The 16,255-nt window shown below is 38.7% G+C and overlaps 2 protein-coding genes across 2 annotated transcripts; both read left to right on the top strand.

Annotated features, from left to right (window-relative positions):
* The first annotated feature begins 274 nt into the window (after window positions 1–274).
* LOC113392688 (mediator of RNA polymerase II transcription subunit 14) lies at window positions 275–10,799 on the top strand. The gene is made up of 24 exons (XM_026629232.2): window positions 275–665; window positions 848–1,075; window positions 1,518–1,722; window positions 1,811–1,943; window positions 2,032–2,266; window positions 2,520–2,733; window positions 2,922–3,139; window positions 3,235–3,394; window positions 3,508–3,648; window positions 3,815–3,932; window positions 4,380–4,522; window positions 4,595–4,835; window positions 4,959–5,096; window positions 5,836–6,040; window positions 6,401–6,560; window positions 7,146–7,286; window positions 7,597–7,690; window positions 7,775–7,869; window positions 8,233–8,497; window positions 8,692–8,924; window positions 9,030–9,191; window positions 9,392–9,649; window positions 10,176–10,309; window positions 10,385–10,799. The coding sequence occupies exons 1-24, from the start codon at window positions 529–531 to the stop codon at window positions 10,503–10,505; spliced, it is 4,179 nt and encodes a 1,392-aa protein (XP_026485017.1). The 5' UTR covers window positions 275–528; the 3' UTR covers window positions 10,506–10,799.
* A 267-nt stretch (window positions 10,800–11,066) lies between these two features.
* On the top strand, window positions 11,067–16,217 carry LOC113392602 (uncharacterized). The gene is made up of 16 exons (XM_026629101.2): window positions 11,067–11,176; window positions 11,535–11,715; window positions 11,805–11,936; window positions 12,037–12,163; window positions 12,461–12,524; window positions 12,600–12,718; window positions 13,023–13,136; window positions 13,208–13,337; window positions 13,414–13,560; window positions 13,950–14,040; window positions 14,108–14,263; window positions 14,356–14,419; window positions 14,505–14,609; window positions 14,967–15,039; window positions 15,786–15,986; window positions 16,065–16,217. The coding sequence occupies exons 1-16, from the start codon at window positions 11,117–11,119 to the stop codon at window positions 16,215–16,217; spliced, it is 1,917 nt and encodes a 638-aa protein (XP_026484886.2). The 5' UTR covers window positions 11,067–11,116.
* The last annotated feature ends 38 nt before the right edge of the window (window positions 16,218–16,255 follow it).

The raw sequence follows: 16,255 nt of genomic DNA, 5'->3' as shown, positions 1-16,255 counted from the left end.
AATATTTGTAGATCCGAAACTTTTTTGTTACAATAAAAAATCAAAGGAATTAAATCATTCAATATTATATTGATTACAGTTATTGTAATAAAATATCATTATATTTTTGAGAAAACGATGCACTCAATTTATAATCTAATTTGTGGTGACGGGGCTGTATGTTACAATACTTTCACCTTATTAGAAGAAAAAATTTTAAAATAAATACTATAATAACTTCTATTTTGAGGTTTAGATTTTAGAAATTATCTTGTTTTTGGTATTGGCGACGTTCGTCGACAATTATAATCAAAGAAAGTTTTTAAGTGCAGATATGTAAAAAACATAATTGAGACATTTATAAAATAAACCAATTAATTTCAATTTCTTAATAGTGGATACAAAAATTCAGAATAAGTTCAGTATAAGTTTATTTCATTCGTCACCTCATACAACTACCTAAAAATATTGTTGGAACTTGCGAATTTGTCAATTAATCAGTTATGGCTTATGTTTGAGACGGTATTTTGTTCTTGATTGTCCGCAATCATGGTACCAGTAGCGATTGAAGGATGCAACCAAGGGACTGAGGGTGGAGGACCTAGAAGTGGATCAATTTCTCTTGGTTTATTAATTGATTTTATAGTTCAAAGAACTTATGATGAACTCACAGTGTTGGCTGAATTGTAAGTATAATAAATAAAAACCATGGGGTATAAAAAACAATTTTGTGTAATATTTATGTTTGCAATCAATTTATATTCAAATTGTTACATTTATAACTTGTTCATTCATAAAATATATAACAATGCTTATAGTTTTCTTCTGACGAGCGTAAAACTAAATAAATAATTAATTTTAATTTTAGACTACCTCGTAAAACTGATATGGAACGCAAGATTGAGATATATAAGTTTAGTGCTAGAACCAGGCAACTATTTGTGCGATTATTAGCACTCGTTAAATGGGCTAGCAGTGCTACAAAAGTGGACAGATCTGCACACATAATGGCTTTCTTGGATAAACAAGCACTACTTTTTGTAGAAACTGCAGATGTTTTAGCTCGTGTGGCTAGAGAGACATTGGTTCATGCGAGGTTTGAAACTAATTTTTACATTCTAAATACAATATTTTACTATTTTGATATTGAAGTAAAAACATATTCATCAATGAATATTTATTTTCAATGTTTCATTACTAAAAATATAAATGAATACACTTAGTAAAAGTGAGTTAATTTAAAATTTGATATGATCCTTACATTCTTACATTTATATAAAATAATATCTGCCAAATAAATTGAGTAATTATTTGAGATTAATATAGACTTGGTATTTTTGTGCAAGACTTATAAGAACTAATTGTTGAAATTTCAGTAGCTGTATTTGAAGGCTATATTTGAATCTGATAGAAATCATGAATTAGACCTACCAAAATAAATTTTGATACTTTTTATGTACAGTTTATTAAGATTGTTATATTGGTATTTTTTATATTTTAAACAATTGTTATATTACAAATGAAAAACAAATTTCTAGATTGCCTACTTTCCACATGGCAGCCGCTGTAGAGGTGTTGACTCTAGGCACATATAGCCGTTTGCCTGCTGTTATACGTGAGAGACTTGTGCCCCCACCATCACTTACACCTGGTGAACGTCGTACTACTTTGCGTGCACTTGCCCATGTTGTTCGGCAGCGTCTCACTACAGCATCATTACCAAGTGATATCAGAAACTTAAAGGTGAAGAAAATAAAATATAATATAAAAACTTTTTATGGATAGTTTGTTAAGACTCATGTGTAAACTCTATTTTTGAAATTTTTAACAGGTAGAGAATGGGAGGGCCACTTTTTCTGTTGGTCAAGAATTTAGTGTATCTTTAACAGTCATGGGTGATACACCTAATTTACCTTGGCGATTATTAGATATAGCTATACTAATACAAGATAATGAAACTGGAGGTAAACTTCATTGTATTTTTTTTAGAAATAATGAAATAAAAACAAAATACTTTTGTTATTCATGCAAGTGTCTATGAATTGTTTGCAGAGGGCAAATCCTTAGTGCATAGTTCCCAACTAAATTGGCTTCGGGGTGTTGCACAAGCAAGATTAGCAGCTGCTGGTCTTGGTGGAGCACTAACAGCTCTTCGCTACTTCTGTCGTTCTCTCTCATTGGAATTATTGTATACACAGACTCTCAGGCTTTGTCGCGATCGTTTAGCCCGACATCTGCAAGTGGACAGATATATACCTGGGCAGAAATTACAAGTTTCATATTGGAGGCAAGTAATTGTTATATTTAATAGAAACAATCCCTGTTGATTTACTTGCTAGCATATGATACGACTGACCTCGAGACCCTAACACCGCATTGGGCTAATAAAGTTTACAGTAGTAGTTCGAAATTGGGAAGTTAGCAAACACTGCCACACAATACATTGCTTCAGAAAGCACTTAAAGCGTCGTCATCAATTTTGTAGCTCTCCCAAGTAAAATGAAGTAAATAGATCAAATGGAATGTTGCTGTGTGCGCAGGGAACTGGGCTGTGAGCTGGGCTACCGGCTGATAGTGGGCGCCGAGGCCGACTCTCTGTGCGTGTGGCACGTTCCGGCACTGGCGGGCGGCGAGCGTGTGGCCAGTGCGCTCACGCCGCACGCACCGTCCATGGAGCGCCTGCTGGCGCACACTGTGCACGTTCGCTCCCGGCAGCGACTCAACGACCTCAAAGTTCTGCTCAATGACTTAGGAGTGAGTTGGACTAAGTTTCATTTTTATTTACGAAATAGATGACGAGAACCGATGGCGATACAGTATTCAACCTTAGTGATAAGTATCTACTTATGCGTTGTTCATTGACCCACACCACCCACCAATCGTGTATATAACTCCCCCATTTGTTTATAAACGACTCCAATATTTTCTCGCGTGCGGCGCAGGTGGAGTGCAGTGTCGGTGGCTGGCCGTGCGTGCTCGCGTGCTCCGTGGTGTGGCCGTGCCTGCGCGCGGAGCAGCTGCTGGTCTCGGTGGGCGCGCACGGCGGGCGGCTGCGCGCACGCGTGCCCGCCTACCCCGCCACGCCGCGCATGCCCGAGCTGGCCAATGCGCTCACCATCGCCGACCGCACGCTGGTTCGAAATCTATTAACACATCTCAGGTACGATTACCTAAGGACTTATATAGTACTTCTCTTTTGAGTATCTGAAATGTGAAAAAGGAGCATTTTCAATAAAATACACACAAATGTTTTAGGTTTTGGTTAGTGGCGCGTCGGTGTGAGAAGACGCTACAGCACTTACCGGCGAGCGTGTGTGAACACTTGCCTTTTCTTCATGGTCCTGATCATCCGCTAAACAAGCTATCGCCTGATCGTCTATACGTCACGCTACATAGACACACTGATCACATATTAGTAAGTTTTCTAAATATTAATCGTCATAAATAAATTGTTTACAACCCTATCTATTTAGAAAACGAAAATATTATTTTCATCCCTCTGTATTTATATATGCGGTATCGTCTCAGGTGGTAGAGATGAAGGAAGTGGCCGCGGGTGGCACGGCGACCACCAGCTCCAGCAGCAACAGCGGCAGCGCATGCAGTGTGGCGCTGGCCTTCCACCTGGCCGGCGCGCGGCGCTGCACGCCCGACGAGTGCGAGGACGAGGTGTGATTTCATTACTTCGAAAACTCATAGCTAATTCAAATGTACAAAGTATTATTGAGCATGGTGACAAAATCTCTGTTAAATCGGCTAAATGGCGTTTTAACAAAGATCATTTTGTTTCAGTTTATTTCTATATAACTGTTAAGAAATATACTATATATTTCAGGTCTCTGCCAGCTCAGCCACACCGGCGACTTCTCGTGCCTTTCTGAGGCTGCATTCGCTTGTCGAGCTCGACACTTTCACACTAACACACGGCCCCTTCACTCCTCTAGATACACTGGGTGAGTTTAAAGTACTCTTTTTATTCAATTAATTGTTATCAATTTGTGACATGTGATATCGAAACTATTAACCAGACATATTTAACTTTGCCGTTTCATAAATTCAAGTCAATTGTAAAAAATACATTGGTAAATAGGGCATATTATTCGATACAAGATTATATTTATGATAAAAAAGCGTATAGTTAATGCTTGTTGACTTCCAGGCAGGAGACATAACATACATATATAATTGTATTTAACTAACATGACTGTTTTTTTAGATGTTGAAAAAGAGTTACTACTGAGTTTCTTGCCGGTTCTTCTCGGTAGAATCTACATTCCGAACCGGTGGTAGCTTTACTTTAAATAGTTTGTTAAATGACGATTCAAAAGTGCTTGTAAAAGCTTACTTTAATAAAGTATATTTTGATTTGATTTGATTATAATCGTATTCACGCGTATTAGGTATGCAACCGGGAAAACGCAAATTATCAGCGGCCAATAATCGCAACGTGCGGGTCCGTCAACCCGCGTACTTCCTGCCCGAGCTGGCGCACGTCGTCGCCGCTGCCGACGAGCGGGTGCCGTTCGTGAATATCGCACAAGAGGTAATCGAATAGCGTACAATCTAATAGTATAAAAAAAAGTTGGCATATGCGTAAGACGTTGCTCCTCTCCAGCTGGCAGCGCGCGGCGTGACGCACGGCGGCGTGCAGGCGGAGTGGTCGGGCTCGGCGCTGGGCATGCGCATCGTGGCGCTGCCGCGGCCCGAGGGCGCCGGCGAGGGCGCGGCGGCGGCGCTGCGCGCGCGCCTGCTGGCCGCCACCGTGCGACTCACCACCAAGAACCAGGCTCGCGTGTGGACCGCGGAGATCGTGTTCCACGGCTCGCCCGTGCCCACGCCTAACCCTAAAGAGCAAGGTAGTAAAGGATGGTGCACGGAACACAATCTTTTATAATATATAATATTAATTTAGATAAATAAAGTAAAATTTGTTCAATTCAAGAACTAAAAATTTTTTTTTATGATTCGTTTCCTTGTAGGAGAACGACGTTGTGTGTATCTACAGTACGAGCTCGGGACTGACGCCGGCAGGACGGCGGACGCGTTCCTTGCCGATTGGGCCGCCATAGTACATCTTCATACACTTCTATACGATTTTATGCTCAGACCAAGTCAAGGTTTGTTGAGATGATTCGTATTTGTTTACTTTAGTTTAAATGTATTCGATTATGATTATTACATTAATATACAAAATATGTATTATATATATTTTGTATATTATGTACTGAATTTTATGTTAGGTGTCACTACAATGTTTACGTATATCACTGCCTATCATGTTTAGAGAAGATTATGCATATCAATATCCTGTAACATAATTTTCTTACATGACCACCCAATAAACTTTCATTGCTTCACAAATTCCATCTCATATTTAAGAGTTTAAATCGTTTATTTAGTAGATCATTTAACAAATAGACTTGTAAAAAGCCCTATTTATATGAATGCGTGGTACCCACCCAAATGGGATTGCACAATATGTAACGAACATTTTAAACATTATCAATAAGTGAAATGATATATATTTTTAAGAATTTCAACGCGGCGGTTGTTTTGACAGCTATAATGGATAATAATTATCCATAGTCTCGATTTTTGTGCATAACCGCTCAGGTGCGCACTATATTCTGTCATTCCCACAGTCTTGACTTTTCGTCCAGGCAAACCTAACCGACCAGAGGGAGACATCAGCACAGGACACACCTTTACGTGATTTCTGCGGCACGAGAGAAATCCTGATCATTTCCTACTCAGGCCGCTACTTGCTTCTACTATATTTACAGAAAAGCCCAATAAGTTTTTATCGTAGTGCGAGTATTGCGATTGTATTGCGATTTTATTGCGCTTCGCTTGCAGAGCGCGAGTCGCTGTGGCAGGGCGTGTGTATCCGCTCGTACACGTACCGCTCGCTGGTGCTGGGCTTCGGGCCCGCGCAGCGCGCCACGGCCGTGCTGCAGTGGAGCGCGGCGGCGCAGCGCTACACCGTGGCCACGCCCGCGCACCAGCCCGCCGCCAACGCGCACCACCTGCTGCACCACCACCTCGACCACTACCTCAACTGGTACCGCTCGCACGCCACTCTTCACCACTAACATTTCGCACATCGCATCGTCTGAATCTGAATTCAGTGGAATGTTGTTAATGGTACAAGAACAAAATAAAATTGATGCCTTAACTTTAAGTTATCTTTTTAGATAACTTAAATTTGTTTAATATCAACGCCTAAATACGATTAACAACCTAATATAAAGTATTTTAAATTATTTATAACACTGAATTGTCAGGAAGTATTTAAATGAAACTATTTTTATTAAAACCATGCCATTTGCCATTGCCATTGAACTATCTGTTGGCTTCTATTTACTGTTATATGTTATGTATAAATCGATTGCATACTAATGGGTGGAGACATAATATACAGGCACAAAGACCTGATGTCGCTGGGCGTGGTGCTGCGCGAGACGTACGCGCCGCTGCTGGCGCTGGGCCGCCTGCCGGCGCTGCCGCAGCTGGGGCTGCACCACGTGCGCACCCTCATGCCCACGCCCACCTTCACGTTGCTGGCACACTCCTGGCGAAAGGTTTGGGCTGCTGTTGCTTATACTTAACACAAATCGATTATTTCGACTTCTATTTTTTTTTGTTATTGATTGTGGTTGAAAAATAGTTATATATAATAAATATTTACTGTTTAAAGACATGCACATCAAATATTTTTATTGATTGCTAAAAAAAATTGCAAGTAATAAACTATTTCATCCGACTATAAGGTAAAGTCAGCGTCATATATAAAGTAACTGAAAGATTACTAAGCATAGAAAAATCTAAAGTGATCAATGATGTTCATACAACCAAAGTCGTCAGAAATATTATAATAACTTATAAATAGCTAAGTGCGTTAAATTTACTTAAAATGTATTACGAGGTTTGTTTTCAAAGCTGCTTAGATATCGCTGGCGCTTTGGTTGTTACCATTTAATGACGACTTGAGTACACTCATATATTTGACGATGTTCGTGTCTCGATATATTGGGGCAAGCAGGCAATTTTAAATATTTTTTCGACTTTGGTTGTTTGAAAGACTTGTTATGTTTTTAATGAATGTATGAAATAAATGTAATGGATTATTTATTATTTAAATAATATAAAAATGTTCGCCGTTTCAGATTCGCATTATATACGCCGGCGCTTACTCCATCGAAGTGGGTATCCGCGGTGGGAACATGGTGACGATACGCGATGGCTCATATTCGAAATTCGATAGAAGTCCAGTCGTTGACGAGTTTGCCCCAGCACATGGACTAAAGGTACTTTTTAACAACTTACTTTCTTATTATAATACAGTTGTCCCGCGGTAATTCGGCTCCAGTATAATTTAGAACCCCTTTAATCCGACATGCCCATAATATTACATACAATATTCCCGACATAAGAGCTATGTAATTTTGGCGGAATACAAGTTACACCTCGAAAAAAGTTCCAGGCTACGAGGGGGTGGCATTACTCCGTTAATTCGATCCTCCGACACCGCCTTGCAAAACGTTCGTCGGATTACCGCAGCTTAAATGTGTTCTTATTAATGCGTATATAATATAAACACTTTTTTTATTCCGTAAGACTTTCTTGTCACGATACGTCGACGACAATATCAGCGCGAGATTATTGGCAGAAGATGACAATCCGCCGTCACCTATGTCACCGATGCCGCCAGGTAATTATTTTATTTCTGAAACTATTTTTATGAATATATTGTGGATAATATTATAAAATTGTATATTGTTTTTCATTTTAACAGGCGGACTTCGATTCAATGCTCCTCTGACTCCCCCGCAGCCTCATACTCCACATTCGGCACCCGTCACACCGCACCCAGCTTCGCCTGCACATCAGGTTTGGGCTATTATATTAATACAACACATTTAGCAGATGTCGGAAATGAATTTCAAGTATACAAATTATTGTAATGATTTAATTGAAATACCTCATAGATATTTTTTATCCTTTGACCTTGTATGCTAGCTCTTACTCTTTTTGAGATCGGAGAGCTCAAAAATTTATTAAATATCGATGTTCGGTCAGGAAATCTATGTATGTATATATACGTAGACATTGAAAACTACTGTCTTGAAGAATTGATTAACCAGGTTTGCATCTCGCCATTTAAGTCAGTACAAAAACAATGAAGAGATAATCATCAATGTTACTTCATATTTTGACTGCTATATTTAAATATGAAATTATTTGTGAATATAGATGGGAGGTGGTTCTTTCAACTTGACGTCTCCCCCGGGCGCAGCGAGTGGCGCGGGAGGGGGCGGCGCGGCGGGAGGGGCGGGCGGCGGCGGCGCCGGTGTGTCGGCCTCGCCCGCCTCGCCCCTCGCACCCTCCCCGCTGGCGCCCGTTGCCTCGCCGCACCCGCCGCCCACGTCGCCCTTCACCACGTGGCCCGCTTCGCCTTCCTTACCGCGCCCGTCGCCGGGGCATCACCCATCGCCTCGACATCATATGGAGCACAAGGGTGGGTCACCAGTTTTTATATAAATTTTGAATACTTACTAGTTTTCGCCAGCAACTTCACCCGCTCGTGTGGGCAGGAATAAGGTACGTGTAGCTAATTCGACGTGACCATAGTTGTAATTAAATTCGTTTACAAGTAACCTAACCACTTTGAAAAATAATAAAGAAGTCGTTGCACGTCCATTGTTACTTCAGGTCCGCAGGCGAGCTCGTCCACGAGCAGCCGCGGCATGGGTGGGTTGTCAGGTCGCTCGTGGGGTGGTACGCCTGGCACGCCGCTGGCGGTGAGCAAGCTTGAGGCGCTGTGCTCGCCCGCGGAGCCCCCGCCTGGCGCCCCTCCAGGGCCTCCACTCGCGCCGTTACAGCGCTTCCTCGCCTGCGTCTACATGAAACGCGCGTTACAGCGATTCGTGCACCAGGAGGACTATGTACGTACATATCCATGACCAAGTATCTTATAATTGTATGTTCATCGTATCAGTTGATAATATGACAAACAATAGATTTTATGTTGTTCTAAAAATTTTGCGTAGTTAACGATGGTTTCGACGGATGCGACGTCGCTGACGTTCCGCTGCGACACTGCGGGGCTGGCAGCGCGAGTGGCTCTGCACCCGCAACACATGCAGTCCTTACATCTGCAGCTCACGCCACTCGCCGACGTCAAGGACAACTGGTCTGCCGATGATTTGCAGGTAAAATAATGTATACCTTTTTATTAAGAATTTTCATTTTATTACATTTACTTTTGCTATTAAATAATATATTGGAAAGGTAAATATTAAACAACAATGACTTAAATGAAATGCATTAGACTTCTTCTGTGATGTAAATTTCTGTCTCAATACCGTTCCTGTCTAGTATTTATTAATCAATCTAAATGATGTCGTGAAAGGTGATGGAGAAGTTCTTCGAACAACGCGTCGCAATAGCCCCCTACCGCGCCACAGCGCTGCAAGGTTGGGCTCGAGCATGGGGCGCGCCGGCTGCGGCGCTGCCGTCGCTTGTGGCGCTTATGCGGGCCGACCTGGCCCCCATCGCACCCGCCCTATGGACGTTGCACTGGGTGCTTCGCATCCCGCCCGCCGGCCCGCTCATCGTACCAGCTGGCCAACCCGCTGTGCTGCTCGCTAAACACAAGATACTCTTCTTTGTAAGTCTATTGTTTAAATACGTGAACGTGCCATTATACTATAGTCACTTTTTTAAATTTAAAAACATTATGCAATAAACATTTCCTACGCTACCTAGATTGCGAATTTATTAAGTATATTCTATTTTAGCTTATATAAATTAAATTGTACATTATTGACAAACTCGGTAATTAAAATAGTAGAAAAGAGTAACAATTGAGATTGTTGTTGTTGTGTTTCTTTCGTTTCTTCTCGGTAGAATCTACTTTCCGAATCTGTAGTAGCTGTACATTTAATTCAACACTAACATGACGATCCCAAATTATTTTTATTAGCCTACTTGAATAAATAATACTTGCATTGATTGATTTATATATAGAAATTAGACCAGGCACGATAGGCTGGCAGTGCAAGAAGATAATATCATCAAGAAGATATTATTATCATAGGAGCAAATTTTATGTCACCTGGCGGCAGGCCATACCTACACAAAAAAGTATTTTTTTTAATGTAACCAACTCTTTACCATTTGTTCTCGTCGTCCAGATATGTTTAACGCGCGGCGAAACACAACTCGTCTTACCGTTGGTGTACGACGTTCAGTCGAACGCGATGCAAATCGCCGAACGACGAGACGCACAGCAACCGCATCTCAATGCAGTCAATTTACAACTAAAGCGGTAGGTTTTGTCTGTAAAAAATAAATATGCAACAAATTCTAAGATTCCACTCCCTAACCTAATCATAATGGGCAGGTTCGCGGAATTCAACCAGGGCCACGGCGAGTGCATCCTGTGGCCGGCGGTGCGAGACCTACTCATCAACTTCACGCTGCCGCAGGAGGCACCGCAAGCGCCCGCGCCGCCGCCCACGTAGCGCGAGCTGTCGCGCGCCGCGCTCAGCCTGTAACCCCCACGGCCGGAGACGCTTGCGCGCTCAGATCTCTTTGGGTGAAGCGACTGCCGGAGCTGTTTTCGTTTAAAATTTTCTGTTTTTATTATTATATAACAGCATTTAAATGCACCTCTCATCGCAAAATAAGAAGTGTTGAAACGATAAATCTGACTGCATTAGATAAGTACGTAGTTTAAATTAAGTATATTGTTCATATCGTAAGTTATCAAATGTAAATTTGTACAAATAAAAAATAAAATTTGTTTATGACTATTTTATGGGATTTTATTTTTTACAAACATCTTAATCATCGACTCTGAAGAATTGCAAATTAAAAAATTGGTAAATGTTTCAATAAAAATGCACTATAAGAAGTTGGATAAGTTTATTTGAATACTTTTTATTTGTTTTAGTGCAAAGACACAAAAATGATTCTCTCATTCATGACAATGTCACTTACATTGTCAGAACGAATATGTTATCAAGTAAATCACCATACCCTGACAATGTGAAATTTATATAATATTGCTACGTCGTTTGAAGAAAAATTACTATGATTTTGGCTTAATTTATTTATATTTCTAAAAGGTACAATGGCTTCTCGAAACCCAAATTCCATGGATACTATACTTACGTATGATAATAAAGATGCGGTGAGTTCATCTAAATATTATGTAGTATTATTTGCAATGAAATATAATTATATTGACATGCATCTCAGTCGAGCATTACAAATATTTAAACCTAAAAACTCGCTACATCTTCTGCTATATGTTTTAAGTAGGCTTAGTAGATTTTTCAATCAGGGAACAAGACTCCTCATTTATTAGTAACGATTATGTATAATAATTTATTATTTTAGTATGGTATTAGTATAATAGTATAAGAGACGATTATTTTACTGAATAGAATTTATTCTTTTTGGAAATAATACCACAGCGTCCGTCGTCATAAGTTAGGTACAATAGGGTCAACATTTTAAAATTAATCATTAAAAATTTTAATAATCAGCAAAGTCAATGGTCGGTCGTTTGGTCAACGAGCCATATTCCTGGAATGGACAACGCTTCAGGCGGCGGTGTTCAGCGAGGCATACAGGGTCGTCGCAATTTAAGACTTGGCTCGCTAGCTCTTGGCGCTTTTTTAACTATGCATTGCCGAGTTGCGGCTTCAGTACTCACGGGAGGATTTTGTTTGTATTATTTTTCACCTATTGTGCTTTGTTCGTTTTTTCCCACGTTTTTAATGCAATCTATGTTATAACTGAGTAACGTTTTTTAGTTGTATTTATGTTATTTCTAATCATGGCGACTGGGCTGCTTGCAAATCCTTCGCGACATTTTGAAGTTTACCTCGGGCAGTGGAGTATTAGTGGCCCCGGGCGTGCTTTTCGTATTCTGCCAATGTTTGAAGGTATTTTATGTTTTCTTAGAAATAAAGATAAAAAAATTGTCCAGGTGGACCCTTTATGTATTCATGTGTTCTAATGTTTAATTATTTATACATTTGTTAGGTATCGGCTTAGCAATATGTATCAATGCTTTAGTGCGAGCAATTCTTTGTAGCACAATTGCTGCTATAGCCTCAATCTACGTCGTGCATTCCGTCTCTGACTCTAAATTACCTTTTACATTTTGCAGGTATACGTTTTTGAAATAGATTATAATATAATAGAATATTAATCAATGTCCCAGACAGAACAAAGTCGCAGTTTCATTAAATGGCTAAAATACCTAATGTTTGTATGTATTTGCAATCGAACACTACATAGACAAAAATGATTTGGCATTTACTTAAATTATAATTTAATCAAAATCAAATTAATGTTTGGTCGAAAGTATTGATTAATCATTTAATTTTGTTTACAAGATTAAATAGTAGTCGCTTGTATATTATACATTTATATTACTGAATACATAATTGTAAACTTATTTCAGAGATTTTGATCTTAAACCATACGACCCGATTTTGAAAAATCTTACGTTTATGATGTTAAGGGAGGTAATTGGATCAACATCCTGTTAAAACAATATTAATTATAATATAAGATTTTGAATTAATTAGTAACGTTTTTAGTCTAGATTTTTGTTGGAAACTGGCGAAGTTGTTGAGGAAAAATTTTTAACTGAACACGTTACAGTTGGGACGTATGATTTTGCATGGAGAAATGTAACTGACCAAAACCTACGTAAAAGGTACTTCATATTTTTATAATATATATATATATATATATTAATTTATAACGACATTGACAATCTAGGCAAAATATTTACTTTGCTTTGATTATAAAACATAGTAGAAAATACTTTCAAGTCATGTAGTTTAAATATAAAGAACAAAATAGATGATTTAAAGCATTTCTATTTTAATTACATTCAGACCTACTGTTTGCTTATTTAAAGTTAACTATATAGGTACAAGGTTTGTAGACTTGTATAGTTTTGTTGTTGATTTTGACTGTGAAGCTTGAATGAACTACTAATTAGTGATACTCTTTAGACCAAAGCATAATGTTACTCGAAGACGTTACCTCCAACCTATAGAAATGTGCAATGAGAGATATTCGATAGGCTATCCGATTCTGTACAGCACTCCAGCTTATAACTTTTTTTAGTAAGTGATATTGTCATATCATATTTTTTTATCCAAATTTTCTTATAATTTTAATTAGTTTTTTTTTTTAGTGTGGAAGTCGTTTTATTCCGTGAAGATTACAATTTCGGCCATTTCAATATGCCGTTATCGTTTTGTTTAGTTTTAGTGTGGGGGGTTTTATGGGCGCTTTTGATAAAGGAACGTCTTTCTCACGGCAGGGTTAGAATTATTATATATTGACATAATGTAATCTTTGTGAACAAACAAACAAGCACGTTAATATTTTAATTTACAGTTAATTTGGAATAACATGTATTCTTGGCTAGTCATCGTGCCGTGGTTTTGGGCGACATTACTTTTATTTACTTCGGTTATAAAACTTGTAACCTCACCTGAAGCCTGGCGTAAAGTTTTTAGGATGGGTTCTAAAGAAGTACTTTCAGTACGTAGATTTTTTTTTTATATTTTCCCCCATTGTTGATTGCAAAATATAAGCTAGTAGTCTCTCGATGATTTGTAATTAAAATGTGTGAATTGGGAAACAATATATAAGTAGGGTACTTAACCGTACCGCGTACCAATGTACCTCTCTAGTTAAATGGTATTTTTATTAGGATTTGGTAGAAAAATTATTCAAGGGGTCAGAATCCAACCTGTAACATTCACATTGCTCGGGGACCCATATGTCGTTGAGCTATTAAGGCATATGTGTACAAAATGTATATTGTACTCATGCTTTTATTCTATTTAGTCTTTAAAGGAGGAAAAAAAGTTCAGTTTTATAATTTTATATGACCCGAAAGATATTAAAAATACCCATAAATGTTATAGGCTTTAGCTGACGCTTTGGAGGTCTCTCTCTATATCCATTCAGCCAGTGTCGGATCGGAAATTATTCACGGAAAGGGTTTAAACCATTATGGTAGGTGTTCAATGCGATGATATTGAATTTAATATAATTCGTTCTTTAATAAAACTATAAATTTAAGCTTCGGGTCATATCGATCCGCATCTAAACGGCGAAAACGTATGGCATAGTGGGTTTTTACTCTTACTAACTGCACTTCATTCGGGTGGAGCTGCGATCTGTGCGCTAGTCGATTGTATACAGCCTAATACTAAAGCTGTTTACGCCATGCAGGAAAGTAATATTTATTAATATTTATGTACCACTTCTAAAAAAATACTTATTGTTTTATAAGTTTCATATTTTATAACATATGGTTTAACTTTTAAGGTACGTTATGGATAATTCCTATGTACTCTAAGTGTACATTGATCAAAAACTATTCGCATTTCATGTAAGTTATTTTAAGTTCATGTTAAATATGATACTTATATTCAAATGACGTAAATACATTAATTTATAAATTTTATTTCATCCAGATCGGCACTTATATTCAGTGGGATTGCATTTTCATACATGAGCGTGGCATTTATTCTAGTCAAAACAGCACTACATACAATATTTGAATATAAAGTCAAATTAGTGTAAGTACTTACTAGCGGATTTAAAAAATTAATTAATTGAATTTAAAGTTACAAGTTTTACTCAAATGTATATTATATATTATGCTGCTCCAATAAGCTAATAATATCCTGCTCTCTAATCATACCCTGTCTCTCTGCCTTGAACGACACACTAGCTTATTGCCGTTAATGGATATAAGTGTATAATGTAGCGAACAATATTTGTAATTTAATATTCAATTCCCGTAAATTGTTATCATTTTTTTATTATTTTTTTTTTTTTGAGTTTTAACAATACATACTACTTATATAGTTATGAGTACTTATTGCAAGGCGAAAAAGTTGCATCGAGTATATATTTTTAAATTATGTGTCTAGATTTGCAGAACAAGCTGTGGTGGCTGGAACGATCTTGACCTGCATGGGATTTAGTCTTCTCTTTGCAACAACAGTAAGATTTTTTTATTTGAAAGAGGGTCAAACTGAGACTAGCGCGTACTGGGTGCGAATTGAGAATTATGTCGCTCAGTACTCTCTCACTTAACCTGTTAAAGTAAAGCTCAAGGATATATATCCTTAGTATTATTTATATAATTTTTTAAGTTTTATCGTAGTCGTCATGAATCAGGCGCATACGCTGTCGGGGAACTCAATACAATATTGAATTAATAAGATATTCTGTAAAAGATAATACTATATAGGTTTCACTAATAGTTAATCGCTCGCATCGCTGGTTTTTAAATAAACCATAAATAACATTAGTATGTTTGACCGCATAAAGACACGTTACGCCGAGTTTATTTGTGCCTTCAGACCGAACCCGAGCACTCCTACTCTCACTTTATTGCGTTGAAAGTATTTTATATTGCTTAATAGCGTTAAACTGATATAATAATAATTAAAGTTGATTAAAATTTAAACATTATTTGATTTTTTGAATCATTATTTGATTTTGACTTTGAAATCGATTATACGGAATACCCTCACTTTTATTTGATTCGGATAATCGGGATAATTCTGAAGATTGATTTGCATACAATAAATGCATGTATACCCTTTCCGTTACACTTAGTTTAACTTGAAGACAAAGTTATTTATGCATTTTTCTGTAAGACAGCGGTAAAAAAAACTAAAAGTAGATCTCATATAATGTATCAATAAGTATTTGTAATCAATAAACTGTAATGTCAATTGAAGGGTGGTGTAGCGCTACTCGAAAGTGTGGATGCGATAATGTCTGGCGTCGCAATGCCCTGCATCTGCCTGTTAGAGTTGGTCGCGCTGCTGTACGTGTACGGCAACAATGACTTCGTTTCCGATATGAACATCGCAACAGAGGAGAACGCATGCTCATCGAGGATCGGCACTCAGTGGCAGATTATCCCCTTCATCATGGTGGTGAGATTAATTTTAACAACGAATATCGGCTGAGGCAGCTCTCGGGTCGACGTCCGTAATCGGTGCCGTTATTTCAAGACGACAATAATAATGAAGGCGACGATGCTGTGGAGCGCGGAGATGCCGGCGCCGCTGCTGTGGGCGGGCGCGGCGCCGCTGCTGGCCGCGGCGCTGGCGCCCGCCGCGCGCGCCGCCGCCAACGCCTACGCCTTCCTGCGCCGCGCCAAGTAGATGTACTATCGCTATGAGGTCGTGTTAAAATTAAAAAG

Source organism: Vanessa tameamea, chromosome 5 (assembly GCF_037043105.1).
Source record: "Vanessa tameamea isolate UH-Manoa-2023 chromosome 5, ilVanTame1 primary haplotype, whole genome shotgun sequence".
Taxonomy (NCBI): domain Eukaryota; kingdom Metazoa; phylum Arthropoda; class Insecta; order Lepidoptera; family Nymphalidae; genus Vanessa; species Vanessa tameamea.
The sequence above is the reverse complement of the archived record's forward strand: the minus strand, read 5'-3'. Positions and strand labels throughout refer to the sequence as shown.